The sequence below is a fragment of the Ostrea edulis genome, chromosome 9 (genome assembly GCF_947568905.1).
Source record: "Ostrea edulis chromosome 9, xbOstEdul1.1, whole genome shotgun sequence".
NCBI lineage: Eukaryota > Metazoa > Mollusca > Bivalvia > Ostreida > Ostreidae > Ostrea > Ostrea edulis.
The window spans coordinates 11,239,777-11,258,817 of record NC_079172.1 but is presented as its reverse complement, the minus strand read 5'-3'; the positions used below and the strand labels follow the sequence as shown (position 1 = coordinate 11,258,817).

Genomic DNA, 19,041 nt, shown 5'->3' with positions numbered 1-19,041 from the left:
TTGATTTTGAGAATGAATAAGATCACATAGCATCTGGTGAAACTGTAACTATTTTTATGATGACCCCTTGAAAATGAGAAATACTGGTTTGCAGCTGTTGGGCAATCGGTAGATCGAGTGTTGTTTGCTCGATATTTTTTATCCTTTGTTTGACAGACTTCAGACTTGGTACACTGATATATCCTAAGGAGTAGATGACCCCCATTGATCATAAGGTCAAGGGTCAAACTACTCTGGACATAGGAAGATATTGTTCATTCAATATCTTAAGAACCCCTTGCTTGACAGAAATCAAACTTGGTACATCAGTACATCCTAATTAGTAGATTACCTACATTGATATTGAGGACACAAGTTCAAAGGTCAAAATACTCTGAACATAAGAAAATATTGTCCACTCAATCAATATCTTGTGAACCGTTTGCATGACAGACATCTAACTCGGTACACTAGTACCCCCGAAAGAGCAGATGACACACATTGGTTTTCAAGTCACAAGGCCTTACTCCGTTTTAGCTAGCCGGAACAACTGTCTGGAAAGCTATTGTCATGACCCCAGTGTCAGCGTCACACTTTATGTAAAAAATTTAACCTGATCTATATATTTTAAAACAAGAGGATAAGGCTTTGATATTTCACACATAGATGCCTCATAAAGAAACATTATACTTTTGACTTGGTGACTTTTACTGTGGACTTTATCCTACTTTTCAAAAACTTTTTAACCTGGGCTATATCTTTTGAACCAAGGGGGATAGGGTTTTGATATTTCATATATAGATGCCTTATAAAGAAACCTTTCTTTTGGTACCAAGACTTCTGACCTTGACCTACTTTTCAAGAACTTTAACCTGGGTGATATATTTTGAGCCAAAGAAATAGGTTTTGATATTTCACATATAGATGCCTACTTTTCAAAAACATTGCCCTTGGCGATATCTTTTGAACCAAGGGAGATAGGGATTTGATATTTCATATTTAGATGCCTCATTACCAAGCCAATTGTTATTAAATTGTAATGAAAAAAGTGACACTTCCTGACAGAAACTGTAAGGAATATTGAGACACCTTAATTAGGAAAATGTCCTGCGTTTACCTGTATTTTCAAACTGAAGCATCAAATCATATACCTTGGTTGACAATATGGATTACTCTTGTAGAAATCAGCTGTTTGGCTCATGGTGCGTGCATTGGTTACTCCTCACCTTTGACCCTCACTGATAATGTAAGTACAGATGAACTTTGACCCTCACTGATAATGTAAGTACAGATGAACTGTCATGTCATGTTAACAGCTGTAAAAGATATTCTGATGTGGAATGCATTATTTTATGTATCGTAAAAATCAGTAATATCGAACCTTTTCCAGTCATTCCTGTTGACTTGGGTTTTTCATGGGTCATTTGTAAATGTATCTCCTGTCAAATTTCTTTTTTTCTATTTCAGTCCAGCAAAATAAAGAAAGGAAGTAAAGGAGATGTTTCTGTACTGAGGCCTACTTTAATGGCGGCCGTACCGGTAGGACTTAATAAACACAATCATTTAAATGTACTTATCAGATTCAATTTTGAAGGAAGATACAGCAGACATGAAAATGTTCACGACAATGGTTTTAGACTGGGGTATCACTTTCAGTGTAGACAATTTGTTAGGGTGTCTGGGTAGTTCAGTCGGAGCACACCTGCTTCTCACCTCAGCGATCTATCCTATTTATTGGCAGTAGTTGTAAGTGAGATGGTATGGTGGTCACTCAGTCACATGGATTTTCTCTGAGTAGTCTCCTCCCACACTAATGACCCCCTTTCACCAACGTCTGTGCACAACCAGAATAAGGACCCTGTTGTACAGAAGCTCCCAGGCTTTCATGTGTTGTCCTGGTATTAACCATCTAGGCTAGCCCAGCAGAGATTAATTTTAATTGTATTTGATTAGAGTGGAAAATGTTTTATAGATGATCATGGACAGGCTGTATAAAGGTGTGTGGGAAAAGGTGAACATGGGAGGATCCTTTAGTAAGGCTCTGTTTGAGTGGGCTTACGACTACAAGAAAAAGCAGATCGAGAAAGGACGCAACACACCGATACTAGACAAGTAGGTGTGATGTTCAATCAATATGCGGACTTCTTCTGGAAATTAAAATAATTCTTTTGCATATCAAGTACTTTTCCTTATTTTACGCAAGTACTTAATATCGCAAAATGACTTGTATACGTCAAATCGCGAGAACATAAATTCGCGAGTGCTCTGTTGATCTAGAGTCTTAATATAATTAGGAAGTTACAGTAAACATGCTTGAAGATGCTTTTTTGTCTATTTCTCTTTTTTCTGGTCACATACTGGAAAGCTGACACACCTATGTTCACAGATCAAATTGTAAACATTGTCTAGGATGCCGTGTCTGAAATATTTAAAAAATGTTAATTTGTGTACGTCCTGCAGTTTCCAAGATTTTTTATGTCGCTCTGTTCACAGGTATATCTTCTCTAAAGTGTCTTTAGTTCTTGGAGGCCATGTACGGATGATGCTGAGTGGGGGAGCCCCCTTGTCAGAGAAAACTCAGAGGTTCATGAATATCTGCTTCCGTTGCCCCGTTTTACAGGGTTATGGCCTGACTGAGACTTGTGGGGCGGGAACCATCACAGAAGGTATGAAGCGAGAATGTACTTGAACCAGCGCTAGTGCAAGTTGAGGTGTACTGATGACACTTTTTAAAGTGGGTTTCTTATACTTACCTATGCTATAAAAATTTTCTCTCTCGTTTTATTTTTGCTCATTTTAACCAAATCATTTGTGGGCTAAATCTAAACTAGGCTAATTTCCATTAAAGCTTTTAATTTTAAAGTTGCAAATCACTCTGTGGGGATTTAAATTGGGTGAAATCATCAATGAGCTATTCCTAGCAAAAAAGACCCTTTTATTTAATGGAGAAAAAAATCCAACATCATTTCTTTGCATACTTGTAATGAAAGATGTCATGATTACCAATCACCAGTTGGATTATCTTAACAACAATCAATATTGCTTTAATATTTTGAGGGATCGTACTCTACAGTTCTAACTTTAGCACTTTAAAATTACGTAAGGGCCCTTTCTGCTTGGAACAGCTCATTTTACAATATGTTACAGGTGAAAATTTGATAGTCTACATTATCGTTACCTACCAATGATCTTTTAAAATTTGTTTCGCCTTCAATTTTAAAATAAAAAAAATATTTATAGGTATGTGTACATGTATTTGCATATAATGGCATACACCAATCATTATTATTTAAAGTTGGTGATCTGTCCACTGGGAGAGTTGGAGCACCGCTTATCTGCTGTGAACTCCGTCTACGAGATTGGCCAGAAGGTAAGTGTCATTGAATCAGTGAGTTTTAATTGTATTGCCTGATTGGGAATGCACATTATATATGTATGTTGTACTTTTATAGAATTTTGTAGCTCATAACACAATGCAGACAAAATATCTTCTCTCATACAAAATTACGCTCTGTGGATTGTTTGTGTTATAGATGGGTTGTGATGGTTTGGTCAGTTGCTCATTCTCATTGAAAGCTCGATTTGTAGGTTTGAATTGCAGATACATGTACAGCTTACTATATATATATTGAAATTCAAGGGACCAATCTTTTTCTTTCAGTATAACTGAAGTTCAAAATAAGCGAAATCAGAAATGTCGACCAAATCGGAGGCTTCATTTTGGCATCTTGATCCCGATTACAAAAGCAGAAATATGAATTTATCACATTACACAGTTTAAAACATATAGATAATTGATTGAATTTAGTCCACTGAAGATTTTTATTTAAAAAAATATATGTGAGTTTTGTTAACTTTTGTTTCTTATTGAGCTGACCAAGAATGAATATTTCAATTTCTGATGTCTACAAAAATTTCGTCATCTACTTTAGGTAGTGTCTGTACATAATATTTTTTTGTTGTTGTTATTATTAAATTTACACATACAATTTCGAGGTTCATTGTACGTCACATTTTCATCCGGAATATTGTTTTTGCTCTCGTCGCCGATAGTTCCCTTGCAGTATGTACAAGTATATAATATCGGAAGTAAGTTCTTCCCTTGAAACGATCGCTGTGAAAACATTTGACACACATGTATGTCTAGGCTAGCATCATCAGAATTTCAGAACCAGATGGGTTTTTTTTAAATAAAGTTCACTAACAAAAGCAAGTGGCATCATGATGTCTTTAAAGACATTGTCTTTGTCCGCGTCAGATGTTATAGACTAAATATTTGGAGATTTGAATGTGAACCCAGTCTTGCAAAAACTATTTTTAATGCACTGTGATAGCGGTGAGGTGTTTGAAATTACTTATATCTCTTGCAGTTACTAATTTGTATTTGGTGTCCAATGATAAAGTTTTCCTTTTTTGTGGGGAGGTCAAATTTGACAAACAATCCTGTCATCAAGCTGTTAAAGTAAGGAGTGATTATACCCCACTGTTATTGTATTCCTATAAAAACACACAATTAAAAGTAATCCATGGGAAGCCAATCAACTGACATCTACCTGTGTAATAATGAAGCCACCAACCTGGATGACTACAGTCTCAGGTGACTTCAATATAGCCATTATAAAAACAATACATTATCTACTCAGTGGACCGATAATTGATTTCAAAATAAGCGATATTTCAATATAAGCGATTTCAATTTAACCGATATTTTAATGCAAAGACAATAAGAGATTGAGACTGGGGATTTTGTTTTACTTCAAAATAAGCGATATTTCAAAATAAGCGACTTCATTATAAGTGGAGTAAGCTGTATCTCTGACTCAAGACCTAAATTTAGTGATTAACATTTTGTAAAAGGAAAGGAGAATTTTTACGGCTGGACTGTAAATTTAACCCCAGACTCCTGCATTACTAGTCAGGTGCTCTAACCACTGAGCTATCCAGGCCAATATCCACGGTTCATATAGCCCAAACCACTACATATTCCTCCCTCCTTTTTATACCCCCCGCAACAAGTTGTGGGGGGGGGGGGGTATACTGGAATCGGGTTGTCCGTCTGTCTGTCTGTCTGTCCGTCTGTAGACGCAATGGTTTCCGGGCTCTAAAGCATTATCCTTTCCACCTACCGTCACCATATCATATATATGGACTACCCATGGGATGAAGATGTTCCCTATCGATTTTGTCGTCAAAAGGTCAAAGGTCACGCGCACTGGACATCGAAGTAGCAATATGGTTTCCGAGCTCTAAAGCGTTATCCTTTCCAACTACAGTCACCATATCATACATATGGACTACCCATGGGATGAAGATGTTCCCTATCGATTTTGGGGTCAAAAGGTCAAAGGTCACGCGCACTGGACATCGAAGTAGCAATATGGTTTCCGGGCTCTAAAGCGTTATCCTTTCCACCTACAGTCACCATATCGTACATATGGACTACCCATAGGATGAAGATGTTCCCTATCGATTTTGGGGTCAAAAGGTCAAAGGTCACACGCACTGGACATCGAAGTAGCAATATGGTTTCCGGGCTCTAAAGCGTTATCCTTTCCACCTACAGTCACCATATCATACATATGGACTACCCATGGGATGAAGATGTTCCCTATCAATTTTTGGGTCAAAAGGTCAAAGGTCAAGCACACTGGACATCGAAGTAGCAATATGGTTTCCGGGCTCTAAAGCGTTATCCTTTCCACCTACAGTCACCATATCATACATATGGACTACCCATGAGATGAAGATGTTCCCTATCGATTTTGGGGTCCAAAGGTCACACGCACTGGACATTGAAGTAGCAATATGGTTCGGTTTGTCATGCCATTTGTTTTTTACACTCAGAAAAGAGGTAGTTTATACCTATTACCAACATCCTTTGGGAGATTGGGGTAAGCGGGGGGTATTCTTAGTGAGCATTGCTCACAGTACCTCTTGTTAAAAATTGTCTTCACCCTGGAAGATACTCAACTGAGATTCTTTTGCCCCGGCAAGAATTTCATTTGCAAGTCCAGGGTGGTCAACATTATACAGTTGTTGATTGGGGTTGAGGGCAACAGTTGATCTTTTGACCGGTGAGCAAACTCTTGCCCAAGGCAGAAGTGTTTGGACACCTGTCTGACAGATCAACTGTTGCCTGAGACTCCTTTCAACAACTGTTTTATTTTACCCATATAGGAAACAATTAAATCAACATAAGATATAGACTGTCTTTGCTTTTGAGTATTGCCTGAATTTCCTCTTCAAATGCACTGCTGAAGTGTTGTGATCGGCCATATTTGTTTACCAAACGACAGGAAAGATAACTCGTTTTAGTGCAATATGACGTCTCATCGGTCAACAGTCTTTTTAGGTCACCTGGATTCATTCAGGTGACCTATTGCTATCTGGTTTTGTCCGTCGTCGTGCGTTAACATTTGAACATTTTCAGCTTCTTCTCTGAAACCCCTGAACCAATTTCAACCAATTTTGGCATATAGCATCTGTGGGTGGAGGGGAACAAAAATTTTGAAATTTGTGGTCCCTGCCCCTCTGGGGCCTGAGGGGTGGGGCAAAAACCATCAAAATTAGTGTAATTTTAAAAAATCTTCTTCTTTACTCCTGGGCATCAAGAAGCCAAACTGTGGGCATAATTATAATGAGCCTTGAGCCCTCTACCAAAATTGTGAAATTCATGGCCCCTGGGGCAGGGGTTCTTGTGTTAGGGTGGGGCTCTATTGGTCATATAGTGAAAATGTAGAAATTCTTTGAAAATCTTCTTCTCTGTCTCTGGGTATTAAGTAGACAAACTAATAGCATGGTAATGATGAGCAAGGATGCCTCTTTATACCCCCCGCAACAAGTTGTGGGGGGGTATACTGGAATCGGGTTGTCCGTCCGTCCGTCCGTCTGTAGACGCAATGGTTTCCGGGCTCTAAAGCATTATCCTTTCCACCTACCATCACCATATCATATATATGGACTACCCATGGGATGAAGATGTTCCCTATCGATTTTGGGGTCAAAAGGTCAAAGGTCAAGCACATCGAAGTAGCAATATGGTTCCGGGCTCTAAAGTGTTATCCTTTCCACCTACAGTCACCATATCATACATATGGACTACCCATAGGATGAAGATGTTCCCTATCGATTTTGGGGTCAAAAGGTCAAAGGTCAAGCGCACTGGACATTGAAGTAGCAATATGGTTTCCGGGCTCTAAAGCGTTATCCTTTCCACCTACAGTCACCATATCAAACATATGGACTACCCATGGGATGAAGATGTTCCCTATCGATTTTGGGGTCAAAAGGTCAAAGGTCAAGCGCACTGGACATTGAAGTAGCAATATGGTTTCCGGGCTCTAAAGCGTTATCCTTTCCACCTACAGTCACCATATCATATATATGGACTACCCATAGGATGAAGATGTTCCCTATCGATTTTGGGGTCAAAAGGTCAAAGGTCACGTGCACTGGACATTGAAGTAGCAATATGGTTTTCGGGCTCTAAAGCGTTATCCTTTCCACCTACAGTCACCATATCATACATATGGACTACCCATGGGATGAAGATGTTCCCTATCGATTTTGGGGTCAAAAGATCAAAGGTCATGCGCACTGGACATCGAAGTAGCAACACTCAGAAAAGAGGTAGTTTATACCTATTAACAACACCCTTTGGGAGATTGGGGTAAGCGGGGGGTATTCTTAGTGAGCATTGCTCACAGTACCTCTTGTTAAAAATTGTGAAATTCATGGCCCCTGGATCAGGGGTTCTGGTGCTAGGGTGGGGCTCTATAAGTCATATAGTGAAAATGCATTATTTCTTTGAAAATCTTCTTCTCTGTCCTTGGGTATTAAGTAGACAAACCAATAGCATGGTTATGATGAGCAAGGATGTCTCTTTCAAAATTGTGAAATTCATGGCCCCTGGGTCAGAGGTTCTGGTATTAGGGTGGGGCCCTATTGATCATATAGTGAAAATGCATTTTATTTCTTTGAAAATCTTCTCCTCTGCTGCTGGGTATTAAGTAGACAAACTAATAGTATGATAATGATGATCAAGGATGCTTCTTTCAAAACTGAAATTTATGGCCCCTGGGTCAGGGGTTCTGGTGCAAAGGCGGGGCTGACCACATAGCTATTCAATGTTTCTTCCATCCAAAAGTAAAATTCTTATATTTAAACACAAACCTAATTCAAACATTGGAAGGTTGTTACATGATACTCAAGTGACCTATAAGGCCCCTGGGCCTCTTGTTTGAATTAACGGTCGATTTTAACAGTTCCAGTCCAGTAGTCGCTGGAACAGACAAAATGTTTGGACTTTTTTTTTAATAAAGTTACATAGGAACTGTTATATAAGGGGTATAACACGATAGGAGAATTTTTATGGCTGGACCAGGTATCAAACCTAGGATCCATGTGTTGCTAGTCAGGTGCTCTAACCACTGAGCTATCCAGGCCAGTATCCACAGTTTATATAGCCCAAGCCACTATAGTTTGAATTAAAAGTGAGTACGGGCATTTGGAAGGAAACATTTTAGAAACAATAGGCATTAATTGTCACAATGGAGTTAAGAATCCTCACTACAGCATCACAGGACTTTGGTCAATGATTGGGATAAGCAAGCGCCCTGTGCCATAGTCGCATTAAATTAAAAAATGGCGCATAGAATATTAAAACAATGCGCTGCTAAGGCGCATATCATCTATACCTAGTTTGAGCTTTACCCTGACTGACTTTTGTAGATCTACGAACTTTTCTACTTTTGAGCTGATCCCCCACTGAATCTCTCTCGATTTAGTGCTTGAAAAATCTTTATTGCTGTAGTGCTTTTGTAATGGTACAACTTTACGTTCTTTTAAGCGCAAGTATGACTTCTCTTTCCTCAGTATTTAATCAAACAGTAAAAGGTTATCTGATTGGTTAATACCGTTAAATTGTAATTTTAACATACATGGACTGAAGATGCCACCAAAAAAAATTTCCTAAGCGTGACAAAGGGCAAACTTTCCCTAATTTTCATCTGAATGATAAGCCAGTATCGACAGTAGACACTGTAGGAGCAGAAAATGATGACGCGAAAACGTCAAAATAGACAATCACAATGAAATTGATCAATTCTAAAGTAAAACGTAACTTTAACACATATGATAAAACTAAAGTTACCTATGGTAATACAGTCTGTCAGTATAGTGTTTACATGTAGATTATAATTTACTGGTCTCTCGGACTCGTCATTTTAAAATGTCACATAAAAATTTCAATATGGCACATTCAATTTAGAAATGTCACATTGATACTAAGCTGGTAATGTGCCATTGTCACATTTAGCAATTTCCTTATCCCAGTCACTGTTTGGTCCGACCGTAACATTACACAAACTGTTAGTGGAATACAAAACTATTTTCCAAGGACAGTGCATGCAGATGATGATATGGTTCAGGGGTATTTGAATATTTTATCATTCCCATGTATTTTAATCAGTTCTACTGAGTATTGTAAAGTACTGTAATAATGGCAGGCGTATTCGCTCATGTAAAGCGAGTGGATGTCATACATGTATCTTTGGCAGATTTGTTTAGACACCCACCTGTTTCATAATAGCATTCGCCTCTATTCACTTCTCCATTAAAATTCCATTTACAGAATAGAAGACAATGCATTTCGAACATGTACATGGCTATGTAATTATTTATGTTTTTATTGAAATTTCTAGGAAATTATACCTCTAAGGATAAACCTTGTCCCCGTGGAGAAATATTGTTGGGTGGTGGTAACATAGTACTGGGGTACCATAAAAAGCCAGAGAAGACCAAGGAAGATTTCTTGGAAATTGACGGGACTTGGTACTTTTGTTCCGGGGACATTGGACAGATGGATCCTGATGGTTGTCTGAGAGTGATTGGTAAGTAACAGAACACACTATTGTCTGAGAGTGATTGGTAAGTAGAGCACACTATTGTCTGAGAGTGATTGGTAAGTAGAGCACACTATTGTCTGAGAGTGATTGGTAAGTAGAGCACACTATTGTCTGAGAGTGATTGGTAAGTAACAGAACACACTATTGTCTGAGAGTGATTGGTAAGTAACAGGACACACTATTGTCTGAGAGTGATTGGTAAGTAACAGAACACACTATTGTCTGAGAGTGATTGGTAAGTAACAGAACACACTATTGTCTGAGAGTGATTGGTAAGTAACAGGACACACTATTGTCTGAGAGTGATTGGTAAGTAACAGGACACACTATTGTTTGAGAGTGATTGGTAAGTAGAGCACACTATTGTCTGAGAGTGATTGGTAAGTAACAGGACACACTATTGTCTGAGAGTGATTGGTAAGTAACAGAACACACTATTGTCTGAGAGTGATTGGTAAGTAACAGGACACACTATTGTCTGAGAGTGATTGGTAAGTAGAGCACACTATTGTCTGAGAGTGATTGGTAAGTAACAGGACACACTATTGTCTGAGAGTGATTGGTAAGTAACAGAACACACTATTGTCTGAGAGTGATTGGTAAGTAACAGGACACACTATTGTCTGAGAGTGATTGGTAAGTAGAGCACACTATTGTCTGAGAGTGATTGGTAAGTAACAGAGCACACTATTGTCTGAGAGTGATTGGTAAGTAGAGCACACTATTGTCTGAGAGTGATTGGTAAGTAACAGAACACACTATTGTCTGAGAGTGATTGGTAAGTAGAGCACACTATTGTCTGAGAGTGATTGGTAAGTAACAGAACACACTATTGTCTGAGAGTGATTGGTAAGTAGAGCACACTATTGTCTGAGAGTGATTGGTAAGTAACAGGACACACTATTGTCTGAGAGTGATTGGTAAGTAGAGCACACTATTGTCTGAGAGTGATTGGTAAGTAACAGAGCACACTATTGTCTGAGAGTGATTGGTAAGTAGAGCACACTATTGTCTGAGAGTGATTGGTAAGTAGAGCACACTATTGTCTGAGAGTGATTGGTAAGTAACAGGACACACTATTGTCTGAGAGTGATTGGTAAGTAACAGAACACACTATTGTCTGAGAGTGATTGGTAAGTAGAACACACTATTGTCTGAGAGTGATTGGTAAGTAGAAACACTATTGTCTGAGAGTGATTGGTAAGTAGAGCACACTATTGTCTGAGAGTGATTGGTAAGTAACAGAACACACTATTGTCTGAGAGTGATTGGTAAGTAACAGAACACACTATTGTCTGAGAGTGATTGGTAAGTAACAGGACACACTATTGTCTGAGAGTGATTGGTAAGTAACAGGACACACTATTGTCTGAGAGTGATTGGTAAGTAGAGCACACTATTGTCTGAGAGTGATTGGTAAGTAACAGAACACACTGTTGTCTGAGAGTGATTGGTAAGTAGAGCACACTATTGTCTGAGAGTGATTGGTAAGTAACAGGACACACTATTGTCTGAGAGTGATTGGTAAGTAACAGGACACACTATTGTCTGAGAGTGATTGGTAAGTAACAGGACACACTATTGTTTGAGAGTGATTGGTAAGTAACAGGACACACTATTGTCTTAGAGTGATTGGTAAGTAGAGCACACTATTGTCTGAGAGTGATTGGTAAGTAGAGCACACTATTGTCTGAGAGTGATTGGTAAGTAGAGCACACTATTGTCTGAGAGTGATTGGTAACAGAACACACTATTGTCTGAGAGTGATTGGTAAGTAACAGAACACACTATTGTCTGAGAGTGATTGGTAAGTAACAGGACACACTATTGTCTGAGAGTGATTGGTAAGTAGAGCACACTATTGTCTGAGAGTGATTGGTAAGTAACAGAACACACTATTGTCTGAGAGTGATTGGTAAGTAACAGGACACACTATTGTCTGAGAGTGATTGGTAAGTAGAGCACACTATTGTCTGAGAGTGATTGGTAAGTAACAGAACACACTATTGTCTGAGAGTGATTGGTAAGTAGAGCACACTATTGTCTGAGAGTGATTGGTAAGTAGAAAACACTATTGTCTGAGAGTGATTGGTAACAGAACACACTATTGTCTGAGAGTGATTGGTAAGTAACAGGACACACTATTGTCTGAGAGTGATTGGTAAGTAACAGGACACACTATTGTTTGAGAGTGATTGGTAAGTAACAGGACACACTATTGTCTGAGAGTGATTGGTAAGTAACAGAACACACTATTGTCTGAGAGTGATTGGTAAGTAGAGCACACTATTGTCTGAGAGTGATTGGTAAGTAACAGGACACACTATTGTCTGAGAGTGATTGGTAAGTAACAGAACACACTATTGTCTGAGAGTGATTGGTAAGTAACAGAACACACTATTGTCTGAGAGTGATTGGTAAGTAACAGAACACACTATTGTCTGAGAGTGATTGGTAAGTAGAGCACACTATTGTCTGAGAGTGATTGGTAAGTAACAGAACACACTATTGTCTGAGAGTGATTGGTAAGTAGAGCACACTATTGTCTGAGAGTGATTGGTAAGTAACAGAACACACTATTGTCTGAGAGTGATTGGTAAGTAACAGAACACACTATTGTCTGAGAGTGATTGGTAAGTAACAGGACACACTATTGTTTGAGAGTGATTGGTAAGTAACAGAACACACTATTGTCTGAGAGTGATTGGTAAGTAACAGAACACACTATTGTCTGAGAGTGATTGGTAAGTAGAGCACACTATTGTCTGAGAGTGATTGGTAAGTAACAGAACACACTATTGTCTGAGAGTGATTGGTAAGTAACAGAACACACTATTGTCTGAGAGTGATTGGTAAGTAACAGAACACACTATTGTCTGAGAGTGATTGGTAAGTAGAACACACTATTGTCTGAGAGTGATTGGTAAGTAACAGAACACACTATTGTCTGAGAGTGATTGGTAAGTAACAGGACACACTATTGTCTGAGAGTGATTGGTAAGTAGAGCACACTATTGTCTGAGAGTGATTGGTAAGTAGAACACACTATTGTCTGAGAGTGATTGGTAAGTAACAGGACACACTATTGTCTGAGAGTGATTGGTAAGTAGAGCACACTGTTGTCTGAGAGTGATTGGTAAGTAGAGCACACTATTGTCTGAGAGTGATTGGTAAGTAGAGCACACTATTGTCTGAGAGTGATTGGTAAGTAACAGGACACACTATTGTCTGAGAGTGATTGGTAAGTAGAGCACACTGTTGTCTGAGAGTGATTGGTAAGTAGAGCACACTATTGTCTGAGAGTGATTGGTAAGTAGAGCACACTATTGTCTGAGAGTGATTGGTAAGTAGAGCACACTGTTGTCTGAGAGTGATTGGTAAGTAACAGAACACACTATTGTCTGAGAGTGATTGGTAAGCAGTAAAGTAGGGGAGAAAATCTTTGGATCAATCTGGAATCAAACCTTGTACCTTTACATTACTAGTTAGAGGACTTCACCGCTGAGCTAACCAGGCCGATCCACAAATAATACTAACATTTCAACCTATTTCAGAAATCATATCAGAACTCTTCACATCTACATCATACATGTAGGAGGTGAAAAAATAGCTTTAGAAAAAAATGGTAGAAATGTCACAAATGAACTTAAATGTTGATAAATGCATATCTATCAAGTTATATACATAATATTCTTAAATTATTAAATATTTGTTGATTTATTTTGTACAGATCGTAAGAAAGATCTTGTGAAGCTTCAGGGTGGGGAATATGTGGCTGTTAGCCAGGTAGAAACCGTTCTGAAGATGGTGCCAATTGTAGAACAAATTTATATCCATGCTGACAGCAACCATGATTGCACACTTGTGTTTATTGTACCAAACAACAAGCATCTGGAGGACCTAGCTGAGAGTCTCGGGGTCAGGGGAGAGCTTGAAGACCTCTGTAAAGACAAAAAAGTTGAAAACGAGGTCCTGAGAAAATTAACAGAAAGTGGAATTAAAGGTAAATGATAATTGGCAATGATTTTTATTGTTATGAAAATAACTTTTCATTATATAATAGTAATAATTATTTTAGTTGAGGATATTAAAAACTGCTATGGAAAAGGTTATCCGGGACATGGTAAAAGTAAAATTTGAGCAGTATTTAAAGTTCATTATGAATTACATTGTGAAATGAAAATGAGATCAAAGTTTGTATATGTGCATGCATGAAACATTTATATACTTGTTGGCTTGGGAATATAAAATTCTATTTTTATATTTGTACACCAGGTGAGTTGGAGAGATTCTGTCTACCCAGAAAAGTGAAAATCTGTCCAGAACCATGGATGCCAGAGTCGGGACTCGTCACCGATTCCTTCAAAGTGAAGCGCAAAAATTTTGAAGAACATTTTAAGGATGATATTGTAGAAATGTTTAAAAAGTAGAGCTTCGAGACAAGTCAACATATTCTTTGCTGATAGTGTGAGCTTTTTCTTAATGCATTGTTGTGCGAGTGATATGAACTTGGGTGCTTCTCATGGTGATAATATTCATTATTTTTGATAGTGTGACAAAATTAAGATATCATTCCTCTGAATTTTGTATTCATCATCATTTCTTTTAAATTTTGATTTTTGTATCCTTTTGTTTTTGACTTTTGTTTTTTATTTTTGTTAAGTTTCTACCTTTTGATATCCTACTAGACATTTATCATCACAGGTTTTATTAGTGTGACATCCAGAAAGTGGGAATCAAACATAATGATTGGTTTTTATCATCCCTTCACGAAGAATAATAGAAATATAACAGTACTTTAGAAGTACAAAATGTAGTTCTGCTAAAAAAAAAATCTCTTTTTATCAGCAATATCTGATTTGCAGTCACTATTTAACATTAATCTTGAAGGCGATATGCAACCCTCATTTCACCAGCATTAAAAAAATTGTAAAAGTACATGACCGTAAAAAAGAAATTTGGAGACATTTTGAGGCATGAAATTATTATTAAGAGTAATATGGAAATTTAAGTAATTTACAATTTTTGGTCTTGGTTGATGTACAAGTATTTGGACACCACTTTTAGAAATATTTGTGAAATTATTACTTGGTCTGTGTTGTATGTCTACATTTAAATGTTTTATACATATTTTTGTTCGTATATACATTTTTTAAATTGACTTGTGATATCCAGTTTTTGTTATCACTTTTAAAGGAAAAAAAACCAGATTTTATTTTTATTAATAAATATAATGTACAGGAAACATTTACGCTATCACATGACCATAGTCATTTTTGCCGTTATTTAGTGCTCTCCTTACACATTGGAAGATGGAGGCATATCTGTTGTGGTCCTTAGATTTACGCAAATAATCATGCAAGATTTCATTAAACGTATTTACAAGAAATCGTAGCTGATATTTTTTCCACATCATTGGGTGGGTGGGTAGGTTACCATTACATATACATGTAACATGCAGTTTTTTTTAGTTTATGAAGTTTTGAACATAATAAGGATCTGCTACACAATACAACTCCACGTACAGAAAGTACATCTGAAACTACAAGGAATTTGGAGTGATTCATTTCAAAAGTGCTAGTAAAAGAACAATATGGTGCCAGTTGCTTGCATGTATATGTGCAATGCACATGTTGTCATTATTCATATGTGTACAGCATAGAGATGATTTGTTGTAAAAATATTGACGCCGAATTTTTTGTATTATGTGTGTATAAATTTGTTTTCTGGGTAATTTTTCAAAATGTAATATGAATGAGTACTCTTCTAGGTCGAAAATATTGCATAAATTTATGCATGCACTTTGTAGTATGGTAAACATTTCCAGACATGAAATTTGTGATTTTACCAGCAAAAAATATACCAAAAAATTCACAATATCAATACAATGAAAATTAATGTTCAACAAATGCTGATGAAACTACCGGTTTATTTTCTGAGATATGCTACCATCATTTTACATTATATAAAGGGCAGTATTTATCACTACATGCAAAATTGTACTCTTCTGTCTGAACTTTTGACAGATAATGAAGTTTGATATCAATTTTATGTGTATAAAGTAGTCTGCAAGACTGATGACCACAAACCATGGATGAAATTCCTAGTCTGAATTTGATCATAATTAGCTTGTAAATTTAGGAAGAAATTCCAAATAGAAAAGTTTGTGTTTCACAAATAAAGCTTTGTTTGTATTTCATTCGTGTGTGTTTTTATATTGTCCGAGATTTAGCAAAATCGGGATATTAGTTGTGGTACATCAGCCAGTGCTTGGTTTCCAAATGATGCCTCGAAAACCATCTGAGATTTATTAAGGAATATTCACACGACTTAATGACATGGTCTTGCTACATTTACAAACTTTGTTTTCAAAAATGAAAATGGAAACTAGATTTATATTTTCATAAGTAATATGAATGCAATTTACGGTATGGAATATACACTGTACAATGTAATTTATTCCTAGTACGATTTTGTTAAACAGTGGCTTAATTATTGTTCAGCAGCTATTATTTTAGTATTTGGTAAGATCTCTGTATACCTTACACTGTATAGTTCCGGTCAGCAAAGGCCCCGGGCATGAGCGGTAACATGAGTATATCGTCGCCATATAACATACCGAGAACCAATCTTGATAAATGTGAAATAAACATTTTTTTTATATATAAAACACTGGGTAAAAGAAGCTCTGGAATAAGATTCTTGAAACACACTTCACCTACTAATGACTTCTTGCAGTTTAAAAACCTGTGGAGAATGCTAAAGTAAATCAATGTCTGGTTAAAACTTTTATAATTTCAACATACTTGTGGGTCTTAATGGCCGATATGACATGCTTGGCGTGCTGTTAAGGTATTGGGTGCCAGGCACCTTTCACCTTCAGCCCTCGCCTGCTGCAGCACGAAGGAGAGCAGAGTGTGTAAGTCTCCACCCTGTTGGTACTTAACCTCTCCATCAGCAAGTCCCACCATGTCAACTGGGTCCATCAAGGCCCCGGACCAAGCTTCAAAGGTCTGCCCCCAGATATGCGACATGCATGGTCTTCTAGTTTGTGAACCTGCCCTTCTGCTCACAAACCAGACTCCCAGCTATGGATTGATTAGCACCACTGCCTTGTGATAATCTCCGAAGGGCTGAGGCAGTAAGCCCTGAAAGAAAATCTGGAGTGCACCCCTAGCCTTTTGGTCAAACACCCTGAAACCCAGCAACTCTTTCAGCTGTACTGGCACCAACTGTATTGGCTGGGTTTTTTTCAGTGTATCCATTTCTCTGCTGCTACAGTATGTCTTTGACAGTCTGAAAATGGCATCTTCCTATGCAAGGTTCTTGTCAAGCAGGTGCTGTTTGCAGAATGCACTCATGGAGGAAGCCCGTCTGTGGCTCATTGCCCACTTTGCAGACATCTGTACAGAGTTTGGGCTCACCACAAATCTGTAGAAGACCAACATAATACGTCAAGATGTCAGATGCACCCCACACATTTGAATCATCAATTATACCCTTGAGGTTCTTGAAAGTTTGACTTTTTAAATACCAGTACTTATTTAGGTTCCAGTCAACCTCTACTCGGATGCCAAGCTGAATGTGCGGATTGGCAAGGCAACCACAGTCATGACCTAGCTGTCTATCAAAGAAAGTCTGGAACATCCACATGCTGAAGACCAACATCAAGATGAAGGTGCTTGTATGCCAAGTATCTTACTCTACCACAGGAAAACTGATAGACATTGCACTCCCACCAAGAATGCAGATTATGTGCCTTCCACCTTCCTTGGCATCACGTGACGGGACCACATCACCAACAAACACATCTTCAAGCAACCAGCGATGCTTAACATGTTTGTTATGCTCACCCAGAGATGACTGAACTGACTCAACCAGTGTCTGTATGGCAACTAGCTGTGGTACCCAGACTTACAGGATGGAAGTGTGACCTGAAGGCGGGTGGCAGAAGACCTGAAAGTAATAGCATTTGACCATATTGCTTATGACAAACCATGAAGATCTGCATAGAATGCCATAAATAAAGCAGAAATGAAGAGAAACACCCGATGGGTAGAATGGCAGCTGAAGAGTTCATCTGTGGCAGATCCTGTCACTCAGGGACTGGACTATACAGTAATAATACAGTGGCGAATCCAGAAGTCGATCAAAATTACTTGACAACGGGCGGTACTGCCTAAAAAATTTGACTGCACAGAATTCATGCACATACGTGTTCACAGTCCAACATCAAAAACATAATGATGCTTCCTTTCAAATATGCCAAGTGTAATAGTGTACAACATTCAGTAAATATTGCACTGGCAAACAAGGGCAACATTGGAAATTGTCACCCCTAGAAAATCCATTGTTGACCTCAACTTTGCTTTAGTTGAGAATGTTTCTTCCCCCAAAATATTACCCTCGCCTGCATAAATTATCTATTTAATGGTACAGGAGAGGGCGTTCTAAGTTATAAGACCTTGTGCTCAACATTTTTGTTATAACATCTAGATAATAAAATATGTTCACATCAACCCTCCGCTTGTCCGTTTCTGTAGATTGTTAGTGGCCATTAGCCTTATGCTTACCCACTTTACTTTTTGTATCCTAGCTTTATAAGAGTAATTTGAACAAGTACAATGTATATGCAATGAGTGTACAGGAGTAGATGGGAAATTTCAACCATATTTTTTAAAGGAGTATTTTGCACAGCTGACTGGAGTGGGCAGGTCAGGACATCAGACAACTTTGTACATTTGTATGTCTGAAGTGGGTAAGAGTAGTTTGGATAATATACAGGAGTAGAAAGGATAACAGTTTGGAGTGTCTACAGCATGGAATAACTGTTTAGAGTGTATAAAAGATGAGATAACTCTGTTTGGAGTGTACACAAGATGAGACAACTCTCTTTGGAGTGTATAAAAGAGAGATAACTCTGTTTAGAGTGTATACAAGATGAGATAACTGTTTGGAATGTCTACAATATGAGATAACTGTTTAGAGTGTCTACAAGATGAGACAACTCTGTTTGGAATGTCTACAAGATGAGATAACTCTGTTTGGAGTGTACACAAGATGAGACAACTCTCTTTGGAGTGTATAAAAGATGAGATAACTCTGTTTAGAGTGTATACAAGATGAGATAACTCTGTTTGGAGTTTCTACAAGATGG

The 19,041-nt window shown here is 37.9% G+C and overlaps 1 protein-coding gene across 4 annotated transcripts in view; it reads left to right on the top strand.

Annotated features, from left to right (window-relative positions):
• The window catches only part of LOC125667825 (long-chain-fatty-acid--CoA ligase 4-like), a 43,195-nt gene extending 27,112 nt beyond the window's left edge, over positions 1 to 16,083 (top strand). For all 4 annotated transcript variants that reach the window (XM_056148512.1, XM_048901485.2, XM_056148513.1 and 1 more), the window contains 8 exons: positions 1,161 to 1,225; positions 1,447 to 1,518; positions 1,952 to 2,091; positions 2,473 to 2,645; positions 3,275 to 3,349; positions 9,681 to 9,869; positions 13,615 to 13,887; positions 14,160 to 16,083. In XM_056148512.1, the coding sequence (XP_056004487.1) occupies positions 1,161 to 1,225; positions 1,447 to 1,518; positions 1,952 to 2,091; positions 2,473 to 2,645; positions 3,275 to 3,349; positions 9,681 to 9,869; positions 13,615 to 13,887; positions 14,160 to 14,314 (1,142 nt within the window). In that variant the 3' untranslated portion in view covers positions 14,315 to 16,083. The remainder of the gene's footprint in view (positions 1 to 1,160; positions 1,226 to 1,446; positions 1,519 to 1,951; positions 2,092 to 2,472; positions 2,646 to 3,274; positions 3,350 to 9,680; positions 9,870 to 13,614; positions 13,888 to 14,159) is intronic.
• Positions 16,084 to 19,041: the final 2,958 nt, after the last annotated feature.